This window comes from Tenrec ecaudatus, chromosome 1 (assembly GCF_050624435.1).
Source record: "Tenrec ecaudatus isolate mTenEca1 chromosome 1, mTenEca1.hap1, whole genome shotgun sequence".
In the NCBI taxonomy this organism is placed as follows: Eukaryota; Metazoa; Chordata; class Mammalia; order Afrosoricida; family Tenrecidae; genus Tenrec; species Tenrec ecaudatus.
This window is the reverse complement of record NC_134530.1, coordinates 218530491-218551015: the sequence shown is the minus strand read 5'-3', so window position 1 is coordinate 218551015 and position 20525 is coordinate 218530491. Positions and strand designations below refer to the sequence as shown.

At 49.8% G+C, this 20525-nt stretch overlaps 1 protein-coding gene and 1 non-coding gene across 4 annotated transcripts in view; both read left to right on the top strand.

Moving 5' to 3' along the window:
* The first annotated feature begins 12243 nt into the window (after positions 1-12243).
* On the top strand, positions 12244-12365 carry LOC142437805 (small nucleolar RNA SNORA32). The gene has a single exon (XR_012782323.1). It is a non-coding gene; the product is annotated as a small nucleolar RNA SNORA32 (small nucleolar RNA).
* Positions 12366-19392: 7027 nt separating this feature from the next.
* Positions 19393-20525, top strand: part of KIF21B (kinesin family member 21B) — a 53460-nt gene continuing 52327 nt past the window's right edge. For all 3 annotated transcript variants that reach the window (XM_075528809.1, XM_075528808.1, XM_075528807.1), the window contains exon 1: positions 19393-19747. In XM_075528809.1, the coding sequence (XP_075384924.1) occupies positions 19707-19747 (41 nt within the window). In that variant the 5' untranslated portion in view covers positions 19393-19706. The remainder of the gene's footprint in view (positions 19748-20525) is intronic.

The following is a 20525-nucleotide window of genomic DNA, read 5'->3' as shown; positions in this document are numbered from 1 at the left end:
GATTTTTTTCAATAGAGACCATGCATGCAGCAAAGCAACAGAATAATAAATACAATACTGTGTTAGACAGGGTTCTCTGGAGAGACAAAACCAGATTGCTAATAATTAAATATATAGATATATATAAATATAGATATATAACACAAGAAATGAACTGTTAAATTATATATAGATAGATAGATAATACAAGAAATGAACAGTTAAATTATAAAGCAGTACAAATGGCTCAGTGCAACTCACTCCCGTGAGAGTTGTGAGACACTGGCATTCCTTCAAATCTTTAGGGCTGCCAGGTAGTCCTCTGCAGAGAGATCCAGGCTATCCCGGCACAGGCAGCAAACAGCAAGGCAGGTCACCAACAGTCAGTCCCCAGCTAAAGATATGTAAATTCCAATTGTGTGGTCTTAAAGGGACCTCAAATTACAGTGACACAGTCCACAGGTTAGGTGTCCCACAGGTAGTGTAGCTTGCAGATTGAGGCACAGAACCAGCAATGCAGCCGCACATTGGTCTGATGATCAAAGAGCGAGAGACAAGAAAGGCGAGTCTCGCCAAGCCATTCATCTCTCTGCCCTTCAATTAATCCCCCATGTGTTTATAGGCCAGGCTGGCACAATAAACTAACTATCTCAAATATCTTTAAAGGAAAACAAGCAAACAAACAAAAATACCTGCCAACCACGACTCCTATACCCAGCAAAATTATCCCTCAAGTACAAGAGAGAAATAAAGGCATTTTCAGACCAGGAAAAACTAAGATTATTAAAGGGAGTTCCTTGGACAATCAACAACCATGACAGACACAACCTGAAATCATCAGACAAGGAATCCTAATTGAGAAATCATTCTATTTGCATCATACACAAAGTGAAACAGTCATATGGTCTAAAATAGAAAAACACAGTCTGCAACGAAGACCAAAGTAATGATAATAGAGGGAGCAGAGCAGATATTAAACAGCTGAAAAGAGGAGAAATTAAGGAGTTGGCAAATGAAACAAACTGTGTCCTAAACTTGGACCGAAAACAATAAAAAAGAATCTAAATGTTAAAACCTCAACAAAATTAAAAAGAGGAAATATCACAAAACCTATCAAAATAAGATTAACACAAAGCAGCAAAGGAAAAATTGGCAAGAAAATCCACAAATAAAACGAAATCAACACAGAAAATTATGATGAACAGAGAAACCAATAACACTTTAAAAAACATAACACAATGACAACAATATAACCATACTTATCAATAAAACATTGAATGGAAGTAGATTAAACTCACTATTCAGCAAGATAAGAAGTAGATTCTTCTAAAGGAGTAGCAAACTTGATAAACCTCACAAACTTAACAAAGGAAAAGGAGAAGCAAATATTACAAATAAATGAAGTGGATGATATCATAACATAACCAACTGAAATAAAAATGATCAGCACATGATGTTATGAAAAGTTTATTCCATCACCTTAAAAATCTAAAAGATATGGACAAATTTCTAGACTCACATTACCTGCCTAAATTAACACAGATCAACATAGAAAAATTTAACAGACCTGTAATACAAGAAGAAATAGAACTGATTATTAAAAACTACCAACAGGAAAAGTCCAGGACCAGATGGTTTACTGGAGAATACAGTAAACACAGAGGAGTTGACACCAATTCTACACAGACTATTCCAAAATATAGAGAAAGATAACATACTACCAAACTTATGTTATGAAGCAAGCTTAATCCTAACACCAAACCAGGCAATTACAATAGAAAATTATAGACCAATGTTCTTTATGAACCTAAATGCCACAATTTTCAACAAAATTCTAGTTAATGGGATTCAACAAAATATTAAAAACAATAAACCATGACCAAGTGGGATTCTTACCAGGTGTACTAAGGTAGTTTAATATTTGAGGTAGTTAGTTTATTGTGCCAACCTGGCTGATAAACACATGTGGGGTTAATTGAAGGGTGGAGAGATAAATGGCTCGGTGAGCCTTGCCTTTCTAGTTCTCGGGTCTCTTGCTTTCTGATGGTCAGACCAGGGTGCAGCTACCTTGGCCAGTTCCCTGCTTCAGCTTGCGAGGCTCACTTCCTGCAAAACATCCCTGAGGAGAAGCCACATGGACCTACCCCCATGCAGCCCTGGGTGCTAGAGCACCCATGTGGAGACCCCTGACAGTGCTGAGATACTTACACATTCACTGATTCAGCTTTCCTCCTGCAGTCGGCATCATAGTGTGTGTTTTGTGAGATGGAGGAGGACTTTGTGGATTGGTGTGAGACGTATGGGCTAATGTTGGACTTGTGGGCTTAGGCAGCATTGGGTTGGGACGTTTTCTTGATGTGCACTTAACCTTTATATAAAACTCTCATATACATGAGTTTCTGTGCATTTGCTTCACTAAAGTATCCAGACTAACACAATATTAGAAAAACTACCAATGTAATCTACTTTATAAATAAAAATAAAGTGATCATATGATTATATCAAACTATGTAAAAAAGGCATTTGATAAAATTCAATATCTTGATAAAAATACTCAAATAGAAACAAGGGAAATTCCTCCTCATAATAAAGGCCAGATATACTAAACCAAAACCAACATTTAGCTCAATAGACAGAAACTACAAGCATTCACTCTCAGAACAGGAACCAGATAGCATTGCCCTTTATCAGCATTTTCATTTTTTTAGCCTGGAAGCCTTAGTTCAAGCTGTAAGACATCAAAAAAATTTTAAAGGCATCCAAATTGGCAAGGAAGCAAAATTCTTCTCTATTTTCAGATGACAGGATCTTATATATAGAAAACCCTGAAGACTCAATAAGAAATTACTAGAACTAATTGAAAAATTTGGCAACAGGGTAGGCTATAAGAGCTACAAACAAAAATTAATTTGATTCTTATATGTTAATCAAGAGGACTCTGAAAGGGAAATTGGTATTTCAGTATCATTTAGCATAACCACTCAAAAGATAAAATACTTAGGAACAAATATAACCAGAGAAACAAGAATTATAGAGAAAATTATTTTTTTTAAAAGAAAATTATAAATCATTTCTACACAAAACCAAAAGAGACTTAAATAAATGGAAATATGCCCCAGATCCATTGAGAGGAAGACTTAATATAGTGAAAATGTCCACATTAGCAAAAGCATTATATGAATCCAATGTAATTCCGATCTGAATCCCAACACAATTCTTCAAAGAAACAGAAAAAGGAATCACCAACTTCATATAGAAACGAAAGAAGCCAAGGATAAACAAAAACTAAGAAACAAAATCAAAGTAGGAGGCCTCACATTTCCTGATTTCAAACATACTATAAAGTCATGGTAATCAAAACAGCTTAGCATTGGTACAATAGATATATAGACCAATTAATCAAAAGGAGAACTCAGAAATACAACCACACAACTATAGACACTTGAAAAAAATAAAGGACTATAACACATTAAATAGGGAAGAGATAGTCTTTTCAACAAATGGTGCTGGAAAAATTGCAGCTCCACCTGCAAAAGAATGAAACAGGACCCATACCTCACACCATATACAAAGCAAACGCAAGATGGATTAAAGACCTAAAAATAAATCATATACTTATAATGGTCACCAGTGGAAAGTTTAGGGACAAACTTAAGGGCCCTAGAATCCACACTAGCAAGCACAACGAAAACCACCCACATTCTAGCAAACACAATAGAGGATTGGAACCTCTGTAGAACATGACATTTAAGGACACCAAAAGGCGTTATGCGAAGAGTTCAAAGAGAACCTATAGATGGGCAGGAATATTGGGCAGTGATATGTCGGATAAAGGGTTAATCTTAAAACATCTATAGACAATTGTAACACCTTAAGAAGAAAAACACTAAGGGCGCAGTATGAAATAAGCACAAGACATGAATAGATTATTGATAAAAGATGACATATAAGTGGCTAGTAATCATAGGACAAAAACCTCAAGGAACTAGCTATAAGAGAAATACAAATTAAAACAGCGATGGGATGTTGACACTAATAGCAATTTTTTTAAAACAACAGAAAGTGATGGGAAGCTGTTGAGCATGTGGGGTGATCGGGACACTCACCCTGCTAGTGGGATTGCAGTTGTATAATCTGGATGGGAAAGGGCACGGCCCGTCCTTAAACAAATGCAAATAAAAGTACCGCATGGCCCTGTGATCTCTCTATTCTGCATATACCCTAAAGAAATAAAGAACAAAATCCAAACAGATCTATGCACACCATGTTTATCTCAGCACTTGCGATCATCACAGAAGGATGGAGACAGCCAGAGAGCCCACCTGCGGAGGACTGGATAAGTAAACGCTAGTACATACCCACATGGAATATTATGCATCTCTAAAAATGATAATGCAGCTGCCAAGTACCTCATGGCTTGGACAAATGTGAAGACCTTATGCTCAGCAAGGATGCTGCCTTGAGGACTAGGGTGCACTAAGCCATGCTGTTTTCAAGGGCCTCCTATGCATATGAGAGTTGGACGTTGGGTCAGAAAGACTAAAGAACGATGCATTCGCACGACGGGGCTAGTGAAGAATCTGGATGGTACCACGGACTGCCAAAAGGACAAACAAGCCTGTCTTGGAGGACGTTCAGCCAGAATGCTCCTTAGAAGCAAGGATGGCAAGATTTCATGTGGTGTACTTTGGACATGTCTGGAGAGACCTGGGGGACAGGATGCTGTTAAAGTGGAGGGGCAGCGAGAGACAGGGACGTCCTCAACAAGATGGATTGACATTGTGGCTGCAACAATGGGCTCAGAATAATTGAGAGCACGGCGCAGGGCTGGGCTGTGTTTTGGTTTTTGGTACATAGTGTGAGTCAGAACCGATTGGATGGCACCGAAGAACAAAACAACAAGTTGGGCAAAGTTAGTCTATTTCATAAAGCTAACGACTCCATGGTACCATTACTGTAGAGACGGGACATCTGTCATACAAGGGTCTCAGAATCATCAGTGCTAGCTAACATCGCAGGCCTCACCAGAGAGAAGGCATTCCAGTGATCACATTAGGGATAAGTTAATTCAATGTTTGACCAGTATGGCCCGAGGATGATGTTATAAATATCTAAATGGCCCTTGGCAGAAAAAGTTTCCCCAGTCCCATATAAAAGGAAAAGAAACTAGGAAATATTATTTTCACAAGAGAAGAAACCGAAGACTATGGTGAAGGCAAGGAGTGAGGGAGTGGGGCCAGGTGGGGAAGGGGGAGAGGTGAGATAGAAAAATCTGTGTGTGTGTGTGTGTGTGTGTGTGTGTGTGTGTGTGTGTGTGTGTGATTCTCCGCACATACAAGAGATTCGAGAGAAAGAGGCCACAAACTTGGAAATCCTCCACTTCGCTTACGCACCAGATGGAAACACTGGGCTGAGGGGTTTCAGAACTGGGGAAAGCAGCATTGAACAGACTTCAAAGCTTTTGTGGCACAAGAGCTAGTTCAAACAAACAAACAAACAAAACAATGATGAAGAAGGAGGTAGCAAATGTGAAAAACCGGCACAGAGGAGTCATCACTCGCCCAAAGGCATACGGCAGCAGGAGAGTCAAGGTGGAATTCAAATGCAGGCCCCATCCCATCAAATGCATTGTCTTGAAGACAGCCACTATTTACCACGTGCATGTGGTTCCACCCAGGCTGACACACAGCTATGTCCTTTGAAAAGCACGGGCCGTTTGAGTCTCCTGCAACATTGGTTGCTGTCAGTCACGGTGAACCCCATGCACACGGGAAAGAAACAATGGCAGCTCCAGCGCTCAGTCATCGCAGTTTCCACTGATGGACAAGAGGTGGCTGTGTGGGAGGTGCATGGAGCAGGGATCGAACTCTCTTCTCCTGCATAGTAGATGAGAATTCTACTCCCAAAACACCATGGTTCCCTTAGAATAAAGAAGTTGTTCTAATTCATCAGAATATGCAAACTCCTGCCTCTGCCCCAGCTCCACTGGAGGTCTTGGAGAGTACTCCAAGATTCTCAAAGTTAGCCGACAGAGGAGCATGCTGTGGGAGCTTAGGTGCCAGGGGCCGGGGCCAGGGCTAGGAGTTCTGGGAGTTCAGCAGGACCATCTGACGGAGAGGTGGGACCACCTTCTGTTGCCTGGATGCTCTGGCGAGGGGCAGCGTCTGCTGGCCCCTGTCTTCTCCTGCTAGCTCCCTGCAGATTTGGGGCCCAGATGCTGGTTGGAGGATCTGCCAGAAGGGGTGGGGGTGTGGCTGGCAGGAAGGGGGTTAGCACAAAGCAGCTTGCTGGGGCTGGGGGTGAGGAAGCCTACCCATCTGGGAGGTGCCAAGGCCAGATGGCAGAACCCTGGAAAGACAAGGAGCAGGGCCCAGTGCCAGGGCCTCCTGGGCAGGGGAGAAGGCCAGGAGCCGGCCCTGGTGCACTCCTGGGCTGCAAGCACACAGACTGGGGCTCAGTGTTCTGTTGAGCTACTGGGACTCTTCTGAACCCCAGTCCCGACCTCCCTCCGTGCCCTGCAGAGTTGGGCGGGTACCATAGCTCTCCTAAACCTCTGCTCCTCCATCTGTAAAACAGGAATGTAGTTCCTACATCTAGGGCTAAGGGTGAGGTATAAATAGGGACTGAGCTCGGTTGAGCAAAACTTGGTAAGAAGTCACTGTCTTCGTTCTGTCAGATCCTGCCTCCTGAGGGGCCCAGTCCTTCCAGATGGAAGGAGGTTGACCTTGGAGAGTCACCTGAGTCTTCAGGGGAAGCTGGGAAGCAGTGGTGCTCTTTCTGCACACCTTAGTATCCATCCCAGTTCTTGCAGGGGCCTGACCGCTCTCACCACCAACTCACTGCCCACCTGGCTCTGACCTTGACTCCCAGCTTGCTTCACAGGGTCTTTCTAGCATCAAACCAAGTGACATATCACTCCTGCCTTGAGGCTGATAACTTACAGTGCAGGTGACCTCCCACCCGTCTTAAACAAACACATCTTAATCAAATTAACTGCCATCAATTCACAGCGCCCCTAGTAGGCAGCGTAGAACTGCCTCTGTGTTTCTGAGACAGAAACTCTTTAGGAGAATAGAAAGCCTCGTCTTTCGCCTGTAGAGTGGCTGGTGGTTTCGAACTGCCAACCTTGCAGTTAGCAGCCCAAAGTACTAGTTCTATTGCATTGATAAGGCCATGGAGAGGCCCGGTCCCAGATCTGGTAAGAGGCAGAGCAGGGTTTGTTCCCCAGCTTTCTACTTTCATCATCTTGCTCTTTCTCATACAGCTGTTTCTCTGAAACAAACTCCAAATTCACTTAGGAAACCATGGTACAGAGGCATTTAAAATGAGTCTCGGCCACACCTTCACGGGCAGCATCATAATCAGGGCGGGTGTTGAATGCCCACCCAAAGGGGTCAGAAGCTGGGTGTGGAGAGTCCCAAGGCAGGAGAACTGACTGGTGTTTGTTTAAAATCAGAAGAGCAGACGCAGCCCCTCCATGGTGGTCAGGAAGAAACGAAAGAGAAATAGGGACCTAATACCAGCGAATCAGGCAGAGCCAGCTCCTCCATCAAAGCCTCTGCCAGGAAACACTGCAGGGGCTTCAAGAAAGGAAGGCTTGCTCTTGGAACAAACCCACTCCTGCCTCTCCTCATAAGCTCCTGAAAACGCCTCTGCCCCTGCTCATCAATGAAAGCCAATAACCGCTGCCTTTGAGCTGATGCAGACGCGTGGCGACCCAGGAACCACCCCAGCTACAAAGGGCTGAGTCCTCCTCACCAGGCCTTTCTCCCGGATGCCTCAGGGCTGACTTGAAGCTTTCGGTTGGCAGCCAGGCACTGTCTGCACCGTCTGAATACCAACAGCGACTCTCCCCTGCCCTCCTCAGTGAGAGCACCCGGCTGCCAGGGCCACCACCAGGCGAATCCCACGGAAGCTTGGGTTCCCCAGGACGTAGCTGAGTCCTGCAGTAGCACCATGCCGAAGCCTGAGCTCCAGTGAGAATTCCCGAAGGGAGACTCGGGCCCACCAAGCAAGTTCATGCTGTTGGCACAAAGGCCCCGAGAGACACTCACTCTAGGCGAGGTTGCCACAAGCCTTCTATTTGTTTCAAACAAGCAAACCACGCAGCCGCTACACGGCACAGCGGGGAGCAGAGCAGTGAGTGAAAGGAGGTGTGCACGTGTCGAGGATCACTCACTCGGTTGCTCGTCTTCAATATCTCATCTCTTCTGCCTCGAACCAAAATCCCAACTCGTGGCCGCCAAGGCGATCCCGGTGCACAGAGACTGTAGGAGATAACAGAACGCACCCACCGCCCTGCCCCCTGCCCTCCAAGACTGGAGCTCTTCACAGAAGCCATCTCCCCCAGTAAGCATGTGACTCCAGGGTACCTACCTAATCTTTACACTGTCAATATGTCTTCAGAAAGAGCCGAGGGTCTGAGCGCTGCGTGAAGTCACCCAGAGTCCCTTGGCTGTCGAGTAGTGAAGCCAGTGTCCTAACAGGAGCCTGGGCCCCGCTTCTGAAGCACTCACTTCCTGCGTGATTATAAGGATCACACGGCAGCCTGTGGGGGTAGCCAGCCCCCCCAACTCATTGCAGGTTCGGTAGGCGCAATTGTACGGTTAAGATATATAAAGATTATAGTAAAGTCATAGAGAAATGGAGCAGATGGGAGAGAGAGAGGAAAATGAAGAAGTCAGACATGTTTCATGGTAGCATGCTCACCTCCGCTCCTCTTGGTGGGGCTCCAGCGGACAGGAGAGAGAGAGCGTGGGGTTTTATTTCCTTTTTTTTTCCCCCATGAACAATTTCCACTTCATTTCCTTTCAGGTTTGTTTTTCTTCAGCTTCTAATCTTTACATAGGCTTTGGAGGAGGTCGTGGGGCAGCACCTGCAGGTCTAAATCGAGGTGGGGGGTTCGATCCTTGCGGGCTTCACGTGACCGGTTCCTAACCACCTTGCTGGGACGAACTTATGACGAACTTCTTAATGATGAACTTCTTAATGGCCTTGTCTTTGAGGATGCAGCGGACGCAGTTCATGCAGAGAATGGGCTGCACACAGCCGCGGCCTTTCTTAGCACGGCCGTGGTTATGCCTTTTTTTTTTTTTTTTGTCATCTTGCAAGCGAGGACGCGGGAGAAAGCGGGGTTTTATTTCTAACCAAAGCTCCTATATCTTTGGGGGCGTGCAAGCCCTCTGATTACAGATCAGAGTCCATGTCACAGGAAGGGGTTGTAACACAGGCAATACAAGCAGGAGGAGGGGGATGACCTAGGGGTGTGCACGCGACAGTAAAGGGAGGGAATGGGGGTACGTATGTGGTGAGATGGGCGGACCCTAGACTCACTCTAGTAGCCTAACCTGAGTCATCCTTGAGTGGTCCTGGGCTTGCCTTCGGGCTCTCCTTCAAGGGAACAATATCGGAAGGGAGTGGGCCCTACTTAGGGTGAGTCAGACTAGACAGTCTGGTTGCTCTAGAGGGCTGATACCCTTAAGAGAATAACCTCTGACCTACCTTCGCCGACCTCCTAGTGTACAGTCATTTACCATGCGTAGCAAGCGGTGTCTTGGGTTTGGCATATGTTTGGGGGAGACAACTTGGGAAAACTCTTTCTGTTTCCCACAGCAACCCACCCACCCTCCCACGTCAGGACCCCTCCCAAACCCTGCTCTTCTGGCCCAACCACACTCAGCAGCCCCCTCTTCTTGTGCCTCTGTCTCAGCGCCCCCACCTCCAGCCGTCTCACACACACACACACACACACGCACACGCACGCACGCACGCACGCACCTGCAGGCCTAACTGCCTTTTCCTCAGTGTTCTGGGAGCAGCTGGAACCTTCTTGATGGTCTCCAGTACACTGTGTCATAAGTATGGTTTTCTAGCTTGTTTCTCCCTGGTATACTGTGTGCCGTCCTGGTGGCGTAGTGGTTGGGGGTTGGGCTGTGATCCACAAGGTTCAATGTTTGAAACCACCAGCCGCTCCTCAGGAGAGAGATGAAGCTTTCTACTCCTATGAACCGTTGCAGTCTTGGGAGCCCCCAGGGGCAGTTCTCCCCTGTCCTATAGGATCCCTGTGAGTCGGTATCGCCTCCCTGGCAGTGAATTTGTCTTTTCTGATACACTGTGAGTTTCTCGAGGTGGAAATGGAATCTTCTTTGTCTGCCCAGCCAAAAGGGAAGTGGGGAGGGGGAGGAAGAGAAGGAAGGAGGAAGGGAGGGTGAATGGCATAGTTCCCCAGACAAACTGCTGGACAATGCATATTAAGTTGAGCCACTTGGAATTGCCAGTATTCTATTATTTTTTATGTACAAATAGCACTTAACCTAATATAAGGAGTAGGTCTCCCCACTGCCTAGTGCCACCCAGGTACCACCACTGCCCCTCTGGGGGAAAGGCCCTGTATTTTGGGGGTGGCTTATATGACCACCAGCAGGTGAGCTGCACACTTACCAAGACGGGTGTGTGCCACCAGTAACGGAGGCCTTTCGGGCCTGTCCTCAGGGAGCCCGCTCATCCTTCTCTCCGGGTGGGCCTGCAGGCTCCCATGTCAGAGAGGAGTGGTCTGAGGAGGATGGGGATGGGGATGGGGAGGCGGGGTCAGAGGATGGAATCCCCTGAGCGCCTCCTCGTTTTGGTTGAGATTTAAACTGGGCTCCACTAGGCGGGCCTTCCTTTTGGATCCTCAGATCTAGTTTGGGAAATAGAGAGGGGGAAGTTCTTTGTATACATTTTTCTTTGGTGCCCCTCTCTGCTCACACACACACGTCAGTGTCCAAGGAGCCCAGGAGGAGGAGGACTAAGGTGCATTTTTCAAAGGATGATTTCACCTCTGGCCAGCGCAGGCAATTGTGGTCAAAGGGCCCTTGAATTCTCCTAGAATTGTCCCATGAGAGTCACGAGACACACACTGCCCGGGTGCTGGCATTCGTGACGGTGCCCTAGAATCCCCCATCTGGTGGCATGTCTGGCTAGCTAGCACGCAAGAGGTTAATTTTGAGTGTCGTCTGGGCACCCTCCCATCTCCTCCTATTTTTTAAAGTGTTAAATGCTCATTTGCTGGCAGTTTGCTCTGCAGGGTCTGGCCGAGGCAAATAGCTATTAAAATCCCAGGAAATGATGTCTCTTTGGGGACTGAAAATCAATAGCTTCAAGGCAGGGCAGGGGGGGAGGTGTTGGGGTGTTATTTGTTAACTTGATCAAAGGGAAGACCTTACAAGGCTGGCATCTGATGCAGAAGGGGCGGATCTGTGAAATTCTCCCCACCCCCACCCCCAGCACTGTCTAGAGGCTGCCTTCATGGGGGAGGGGAGCTGGCAGAGGACTTCCTGCTCCCCCTTCCTTCCGTGGTCCCCAGCCTGGTAGCTGCATCTCTTTGTTTTTCTGCCTCTCAGTCTCCATGCTGCTCTGCTTTCTCCTCTCTGGGTCCTCCTCCTTTTGTCTGCTTGTTTTTCTTTCTTTGTGCCCCTCATTTCCTGGTGGTGCAGTGAGCTGCTAACACAAGGTTGGTGGTTCAAATCCACCAGCTAGTCTGTTGGAGAAAGGTGAGGTTTTCTGATCCTGTCAAAATTTACAGCCCCAGAAACCCTAAGGAAAATTCTAACCTGAGCCAGAATCAACTCAGTGGCAGTAGGTCTGGGTTTAGAGGTTTAATTCCCTCCTACTATTCCCCCTCTGGCCTCTGTGGGGTATGAGTGGTTCATACACGTGGCTTCTAACAGAAAGGTTGGAGGTGCCAGTCCACCCAGGGGAGCCTCAGCAGAAAGATCTGACCTACTGTCAAAAAATTAACCATTGAAAACCCTCTGTCGCACTGTTCCACAGAGTCAATTCGATGGTCTTTGGAACCAGTCTTCCATTTGGCTTGAGTTCAGGGGCCTTCCGTGAGCAGGCGAGAGGATAGAAATCCCGGAACTGTTCCAGTGACCAGCCTTGCTTTACATGTGTTAAAACGGCAGGACGTGACGACTTCCTTTCACAATAAAGTGCACATACACGAAGGGTCCCCATGCTCCTGGCTGTCGAGTGGACGTCATCTCACGGCAGCCCTGTGGAACGGAGTGGACCTGCCCCGTCGTGTTCCCAAAGGTGCCGGCTCTGGGGAAGCAGACTGTCTCATCTCCCTCAGGTACAACTTGGTCAGTTTTAGCAAACATACGCACCCATCAGCAACTCACGGTAGCAGACACGGCCACCACCCCAAAATGTTTCCAAGGGTGCTTGGCCATCCTTCCACCCCTCCCAGGCAAGTGCCTTCTGACGCTCAAAAGGTCTTTGTGGTCATTACCAAGGCTTTTAGAACGCAGTGTGTGGGTTGCTCTGGACAGGACCATAAAACATGTCCCTGGAGGTGTTTGTCTTTTGGCTACTTGCTAGCATACAACCACCTGGGTAGATCAGTTGCTGAGACCTACACTAACAGAGACATTGAAGCTGCACATTGTCCACAAGCTGTATCATTATACTCAGTACACTTTTGTTGTCCTGCTAATTTTTCAAGACCTGAAATGAATGCCTACCGAACAGTCATGGCGGTGAGTTTAGCGTGGGGTCCTTTAAAAAGAGCTCTCTTGAAGATGAGCTTTTACAACATCCGGCGGAACTAAATCGTAGCTGGTGGACGGCACAGGAAAGACATGTAAAACGCCTTCGGTAAAATGTATTAACATTAAATAAGACTTGTAAAATAAAAGCTTTTACAATGTAGAAAATTACAAAGTCTTACGGGCCTATACTTGACCCGTCACGCAACTTAATGTTCGATCGCACGAGGAGTCACGCAGTCATTGGCACAGTCAAGTTCAGAGCCTGTTCTCCTTGTCGGAAGCTTCAAGGAACATTTTGCTGAGAACAACAATCGGCACCCTCTTTTGCCTGCCTTTCACTCAGCATAATTCTTTGGGGACTCTTCTGTGTGGTATCAATATTGAGAATTCATTTATTTTTTAATTGTCGAATAGTGCTCCAGCATATGGCGCCCTGGTGGTGTTGTGGTTACACATGAGACTGCGAACTGAAGGGTTGGCAATTCAAAATCACCAGCATCTCCAAGGGAGAAAGACAAGGCTTTCTACCCCCATAAAGAGTTAGAGTCTTTTGTTGCCTCTAACTCCTTACAAATCCTGCTGGACTTGAGGATGTGCACTGGTCCAGATACAAACTGGAAACACAGGGAATCCAGGACAGATGATCCCTTCAGGACCAGTAGTGAGAGTGGTGATACCGGGAGGGTGGAGGGAAGGTGAGGGAGAAAGGGGGAATAGATTACAAGGATCTACATATAACCTGCTCCCTGGGGGATAGACAGTGGAGAAGTGGGTGAAGGGAGATGTCGGACAGTGTAAGATATGACAAAATAATAATTTATAAATTTTCAGGGGTTCATGGGGGAGGGGCGGGGAGGGGGGAGGGAGGGAGGGGGAAAATGAAGAGAGAATACCAGGGGCTCAAGTAGAAAGCAAATGTTTTCAGAATGATGAGGAAAACAAATGTACAAAAGTGTTTGATGCAATGGATGCATGTGTGGATTGTGATACAAGTGGTTGTATAAGCCCCCAATAAAATGATTTAATTAAAAAATAAATGCCGGATGAAAATATTTGCAAATTGATTAAGTATAATTAATGTCACTATTGCACATGTAAAAATTGCTGAATTAGTGCGTGTTTTACTGGATATAATCTCAGAAACAATAAAATAAGCTATTTTAAAACAAATAGTTTTAAAATATTAAATAATACCTCTAAAAACAATAAAATTGTTATTTAAGACAAAAAAAGTTAAGTGTCTCAGAAACTCACAGAGGCAGTTCTACCCCGTCCTATAGGGTCTTGGAACAGCATGAGTGGGTCAGATGCCAAAGGTGCCACAGATCTCAGTCATTCCAGGACTCAGGAGACAGACCCTTCATCTCAAAGCAATCCCAAAAGCAGAGGGAAGAGAAAGCAGCTACTTTTCCAAAACCAAGTCCAAACCCAAACTATAAAAGCCTCCATGGTGGAGTCCATTTGGATCCCTATCAGCCCAGAGGACAGATTAGAATGGTCCCGACAGGCTTCCCAAGGCTGTGAATCTTAACAGAAGCACATGCCATGTCTCCACAGACCCACTGCCTTGCGGGCTTCGCAGTGAGTTACCCAGAGGTCTGGACGATTCCGCCCCACTTTGCCCATGTTTCCTCAGTCATTGTGAGTCGCGCGGCTAGCACGAACAGCTCTGCTCTCATTTCATTGGCCAAGGTTTGTTACATGGCCCCAACCCAACAACGAAGACAAGCGTGGGCCTTCCAGTCCTACCTTGTGCCAGAGGCAGCAAGCTGGACTTATTGGGGAACCGTACACATGACTACCAGCCTAGCCGTGGGCCATGAGCTCACTTCCTCTTCTGAAAAATGGTCAGAATCACGGACTGCTGTGAGAACTCATGTATAAAATCCTTTGGCAGTGTGAGTGCGCCTACTAGAATGAGGGTGAGTTTAATAAACCTTAGACTCTCTTTCAGTGAGGTTGGACCAGGAGTGTTTGTGTACATCAGGACACCAAGGCGCTCTCCGGCCTCCGCAAACACCCGGCCAGCAGAGGATGCACACCTCTGCGGAAATCGGCCTCGTCCCACCCCCTGCGTCTGACACTGGCCACTCACTCGGACCAGGCAAGCCTCCTTCCCTACCTCCTGGTCCCATGCAGGGTCACCCCCAAGACTTCCTAGCCTCAGTGTGCTTCTCTATGCCATTCACGTGTGTTCTGTGCCATCGCAGTGTGGGGGCCCCATAGACGGGTAAAGGACCCAAGGGAACCGTGAAGGGAGTGAACATCTCTGGGGCACCTGCCTCGCACTGGGCGCTGTGCTGGGTGCTTGACACAGGGGACCTCATTTCAACATTGGAGCCTTGTGGTGAGGTCGGTGTGATCGTCCTCATTTGTGCCAGAAGGGAACTGACGCTTGACATGGAGACCTAATTCGCAGAGTGAGTCAGAGATAGAGCTGAGATTTGAACTCAGAACTCTGTGACTCAGGAGACCACACTTCTGCTTCTGGGCTTTTCATTATTTTGTTCAGACCTATCTCTTGCACGGGTCACAAACTCATCAGCAGCCTACTCTCTAACATTGAGCAGGAGCATGGTCCTTGGGTCCTCCGGGCTGCTGTGGACACTGCCCCGTCCTGGACGTGTGGGGACCATGCTTTTAGTCACTGCTTATCCCCAGCTGATTGGACTACCTCGAATGGGTCTCTTGGCCTGCACAAATGCCTCAGTCTCTTCACCTGAAAACTGAGGGACTGGACTAGTTGATCTCAGGACTCTTTCCAACTCTAGCCTTCTGGGGCATGGAGAGTCCTCCACACTTGCACTTGCCTTTGGCCCTAATACTGCTGAAGACAGATCCCAGGTGTGAGGTGATAAGGAATATTAATTAAGCCCTCATTAGCATTGGAAACTAAAAATAGCTTTTTTCAAGACTGATGGGATATTTATAATCCACAACAGTTCCCTCCCTCCCTTGCTATTTATAACAAACTCTGGTTTCCTCTGTGGCAAGTCTGTCTCCTCCTGTAACAAGGGAAGTCAGAAGAAGCCTGCCTCTAAGTTAAGATCTCCTGAGTCTGCACCCCAGCAGGCCCTCTTGGGGACTCTGTGCTCCTGCTGGTGGGCAAAATGGGGCTCTCTCTCCAGGTGTGCATTAGAGGGTGGAGCTGACCATCTGTGAGCAGAACAGAGGGCCCCTGCTTCCTCTGGGAACCAAGCGCAGCTCCTGGGGTGGGGCTAACGGTTAGAACTAGAGACCCAGGTTCTGGGCCTTCCACCTCCAGAGTGCTCAGAGTGTTTTTTTTGTAAATGCTAACACCTAGTTGCTATGAATTTGCTTGAAGGCAGTGGGTCTGCTTTGGGTTTAGTGCTAACCCTAAGGAAGGTACACGGGAACAGGGTTCACGTTCAGGCCACCTTTGGAGGACATAAAGGTTACCTTAGGAACCCCAGTGGCACGTGGTCATGCTCTGGGCTGCTGACCCCAAGGTTAACAGTTTGAACCCTCCAGCCACTCCAAGGGAGACAGATGAGGCTGTCTGCTGCTATGAAGCTTCAGTCTCAGAAACCCAAAGAGCAGGTCTACTCAGTCTTGTCGGGTGGCTATGAGTTGCTGTCAAGTCAACGTCAACTCATAGCAACCCACGTGACAGAGTAGGGGTACCCACAGGGTTTTCTTGACTGTCTTCTTTAAGCATGCCCACTGTCAGGGTGCCTGTTTCCTCCGGGAAGCAAGCACAGCTTCTGAGGAGCCACTACGGGAGTTCCAATAGACGAGCAACCACACGCTTAACTGCTGCGTGACCAGGGCTCCTTTGCAAGGCCTCCTAGAGGTGTCGGGTGCGGCCATCAAGCCGATTGTAACTGCAGCCCCATGTGACAAAGTGGAACTGCCCACAGTCTTTCTGCTCCCGCTCAGATCCATAGCCTCAAGCCCAAGGGGGCCGAATTGGAGGTGGATGTCAACAGTTAAATGCTGCAACTCAGCCCGAGAGTCCTCGGAAGACAAGCCCACAAGCCTGGCAATCCTCTTCGAAAACATCCCTGCCTAAAAGCCCTATGGAGTCCTTCCAGTGTGCCCCAGGGGCTGGGTACCTGTGAGTCTGAATTAGTTCCACAAGCAGCTAACAGGTTTCTTTTCAGCGGTTTCTTCCCGGAGGGGAGGGGTGCTGTGCAGAGCTGGGCCTTGCCTGTGCAATATGGACCAGATGGCTGCTCCGAGTCGCTGCTGGGGTATTTTAACTACAGTAGCGTGGGAGCTTCCTGCCTTGAGGAGGGCCCCCCACACCTCCCCCAGGTTTCCATCTGCCCAGCCGCCCACAGCGCCTGCCTGTCAGGAGACATGATGGAGCTGCCTAGGGGAAGGGCTTCATCTCAGGACAGAATTAGAGAGCTCCAGTCCCATTCGGGGGCTCAGGGACAACCCACCTGGAAGTGTGTGTGTATGTGTGTGTGTGTGTGTGTGTGTCTTAGCCAGCTTCCGTCAGGCAAAGAGGAAAGAGTTGGGGGGCGGGGAGAGACATGCAGATTAGGCAACTGATCCTGGGAAACTTTTGGGGCTGGGAAGGAGGGACGGGAAGAGGAAGAGCAGCTGGGAGGGGGCAGGGTGGGGGTGTGAGAGAGGAGGGTGGGAAGTGACAGAGCGGAAGCCCTGACTCTGTTGAAGTTGGACAGAGACCTGAAGTGGGTAGGGATTGCCTTAGGTCTACCTAAATCTCCCCAAGCTCTTTCCCACCACCAGGATCCCCCTCTAACCTCTGTGCCAGTTCCTTCCACATCTCTGTGCAGCAGAACCCAGAGGTCAGGGTTTGGACACCAGATGGTCCTGCTGCTCAGTGCGGCCTGGGAAGGAGCTGTGTCAGTGTCTGGTGGCTCCGGTCCTGAGTTTTCTGCCTGTGCCTCCTGTTGGCTCCCCGTCTCACACGGAAGGCTGCAAAGAGGTGTCTTTGGCATTTCCCAGCACTGTGGTGTCCGTCTCAAGAGTCACCCACTGTCAGAAGACAGAGCAGCGCCCCCTGCAGGCAGGAAACCAGAGTTGCCCAGGGAGGTAAGAGGGAATGGAGCTTGCTAAAAGCAGCAGGGTCACCCCAGAGAGCCTCAAGGAGAAGTTGGGCCTGCCTGGCTCCCTTCTAGGGCAGTTCTTTGGGGGTGACAGGGGGAGCAGGGACTTAGACCCATGAGTTCAAATCATGTTTGTTGTTTCTGTGCTGAGTGAGACCTTGCTCTCCATCTGCCTAGATCCCAAGGTTAGGAAGACAAAGTCAGCACGCAGCCAAGTGCATGGTTTGTGGGATGGGTGTGTGTGTGTGAGTCCTCAACTTCTGCTGGCCTCCTGCTGTAGAGGGGTGACCCACTAGGGACAGGGGAGAAGAGGGCTCAGTTCCTAAGTTCCCCTGGGCACACATGTTGACATGATGCAGGATCCCATCAGGACACCCTTCCCACCAACTCTCTCTCCCCCCCTCCTCTCTCTCCTCCCTGCCCTGTGGGCACCATTAGCTACAAGGATGGGGGAAGGGTTTATTTGCTCTCAAAATGGTCTTTGGTTTGGGTCTGACTTTCACAGAGATGGGGCTTCTGGGCCAGCAGTTCTCAGAGAAGATGAGAGGAAAGGGAGAGAGGAGGAGGGCAGCGCCAGTTGACCCATCCTCAGACCCTAAGCCAGACACTTGCCAACATCACGGAGTTGGTTTCATCATCTGAGGATGATGCAAGAGGCTGGGAGTTGAGCTCTGCCCAAGCCCCAGTCCCTCCCCCAGAGCACTGTCCACATCTGGAGTTACAGCTGGGTCCTCCTCTTGGGCCCTTTCCAGGGAGGGAGCTGGGTGAGATGAGGGAGGGGAGGGCAGCTGCTGAAGGCCCCAGTGAATGGCCCCAATGTTGGGGATTGGTGACAAGGGGTGGGGATGGGGAGAGGAGCTGGCTTGTCTAGGGAAGAGTAAATTCCCACAGCACTGGCCTGCCTCTAAAGCCCCCAGCAACCCCTCCCACCCTGCTTTGTCCTTTCTATCCCATTCCTGTGGGCAGCTGCTCTCCTCATCCATGTCCTATCCTCACCCACTTCACTGACCATCCAGCCTCTACCCAGGTGCCTGAAGCTGAAGGCCCCCTTTGTTCCTCCTCTCTGGGGGCAGCTCAGGCTCCCACACTGACCCTCTGCCCCCCCTCCCCCGCCGGTCACGTATAAGCCAGTGTTTGTGTGGGGGTCACAAAGGTCATTGGGGACCGTGGTCCAGGAGATGGGAGGGGCCAGTCTGGGCTAGGAACCAGAGCCCAGTGGCCGACAGGAGGCAAATTGGTCTGATCATAGATCCGTCATAAATGGAAGCAGCAGTGGGGGGAACGCTGTAGTCACACACTAGCAAGAAATCTCCTTCAATAAAGGCTGGTAAATCCACTGAAATAAATGCAGGAGGGACCTTTTCAAGGCGCTTTTACAATGTAATCCGCTAATCGCTGTGGGATGCTTTGAAGAGTAGCGCAGACCTCGGTTCTGAGCCTTGCTAAGCCACGAACTCCCTGCGTGACCTTGGGTAGTTCCCTTCCACGGATCTGTTTCCTCATTTATGAAAAGAGGGTCCCATAAAAGTGGCTGACGCCCTGCCGCTCAGAAGACGAGAATCCGGTGCTACCAGGTCCACCGCCCGCGACCCGCGACCCTCACGCCCATCCCCCCTCCACCCCCAGCCCGGAACCTCGGCCACCCCCCAACAACTGGGTGGACGCGAGCCAAGAGGTCTCTTTAAAGATTCAAGGCCCGCCCCCACTGCTCGATCGGGCTTCGGATTGGTGGCTCCTAGACGGGGCGGGTCCCAGTGAGGGCTCGGTGGGGATCGGAGGCGGAGCCTGGGTCGGCCCGGCCCCCGCCCCCTTTGTTCGCGCTGCGGCGGGAGGTGGCGGCCTGGGTGGGAGGTGTGTGCCCGCGTGTGCCGCGCGGTAGGGAGCAGCGGATCGCGCCGCCGGCTGTCAGCTAGCTCCGCGCCACCGCCCGATGGCTGGAGGAGGCGCGCGAGCCCAGCCCCGGGGGGCAGCCCCCGGCCGCGGGTGAGCCCCTCTGTCGCCTGCGAGCATGTCACCTCCAGCCGCCGCGGTAGCCTCTGCCAGCAGTGCCCGCGTCCCCGCCTCTCGCAGCCGCAGCCGCAGCCGCTGCCTGGGGCATTGGCCCCCGGACACCCGCCCCTGATCCACGCCCGGACCCGCTCGCCGGAGGACCATGGCCGGCCAGGGGGACTGTTGCGTCAAGGTGGCCGTCAGGTAGGAACCTGGGGTGGCGTGGCGCGCGTGGGGAGGGCTCGGGCTTTGTCTCGCGTGGGCGCGGGGCCGGGGGCGCGGGCGCCGATCGAGCCGATGCCCGCACTCCCGGAGGAGGGGCTCCCGGCGTGGACGGCGGGAGGGCGCCGCGCGCTGGCAGGGTTGCCACAGCGAAGCGACGGCCCCTTGGGCGGGTAGAAGGTGGCTTTGTTTGGGTGGTAATTTCAGGCCCTCTTGGGAGCCCTTAATGATCAGAAAATCGAATAAACAAGGAAATCCGGTATTTCACACCCAGCCCTGACCGGGGCTGGAGCCTGTATGTTTCCTCTTAGCCTCCCCACGGGCTGCTGTCTCCTAAGGGGAGATCTGAAGCGTTAGGGGATGCCCTCTTGTCCACTGAATGGTGGCTTCTGTGCTCTGGGCCCCGCAGGAGAAGGCAGCGTGCCGCCCTGGGGGAGCCGGATCGGGCAGACAAAGATCGGGTGCGGGATGAATGGAAGGGCTGGGATGTGCCTTGGCCTTCGGTAGAAAGTGACTAGGCTTCGGAGAGAGCCCTGCTGTTCGTGCCTCAAGAGGAGATGGGTTTAGGGAAGGGCGGGAAAGGTGTACCTGAGGTTTGCCTTTGAGAGGACTAGAGGGCGGTGAGATGCTGACGCCCCATCCTAAGGTACTCAGGTAAAACCCGGTTGGGGAGGGCTCAATGAGCTGCCCTAGAACTGATTTCCTGACCGGACGGCGGCGGGCAGGACGCAGTTGAGAGGACCATACAGTGGGGCGGGGC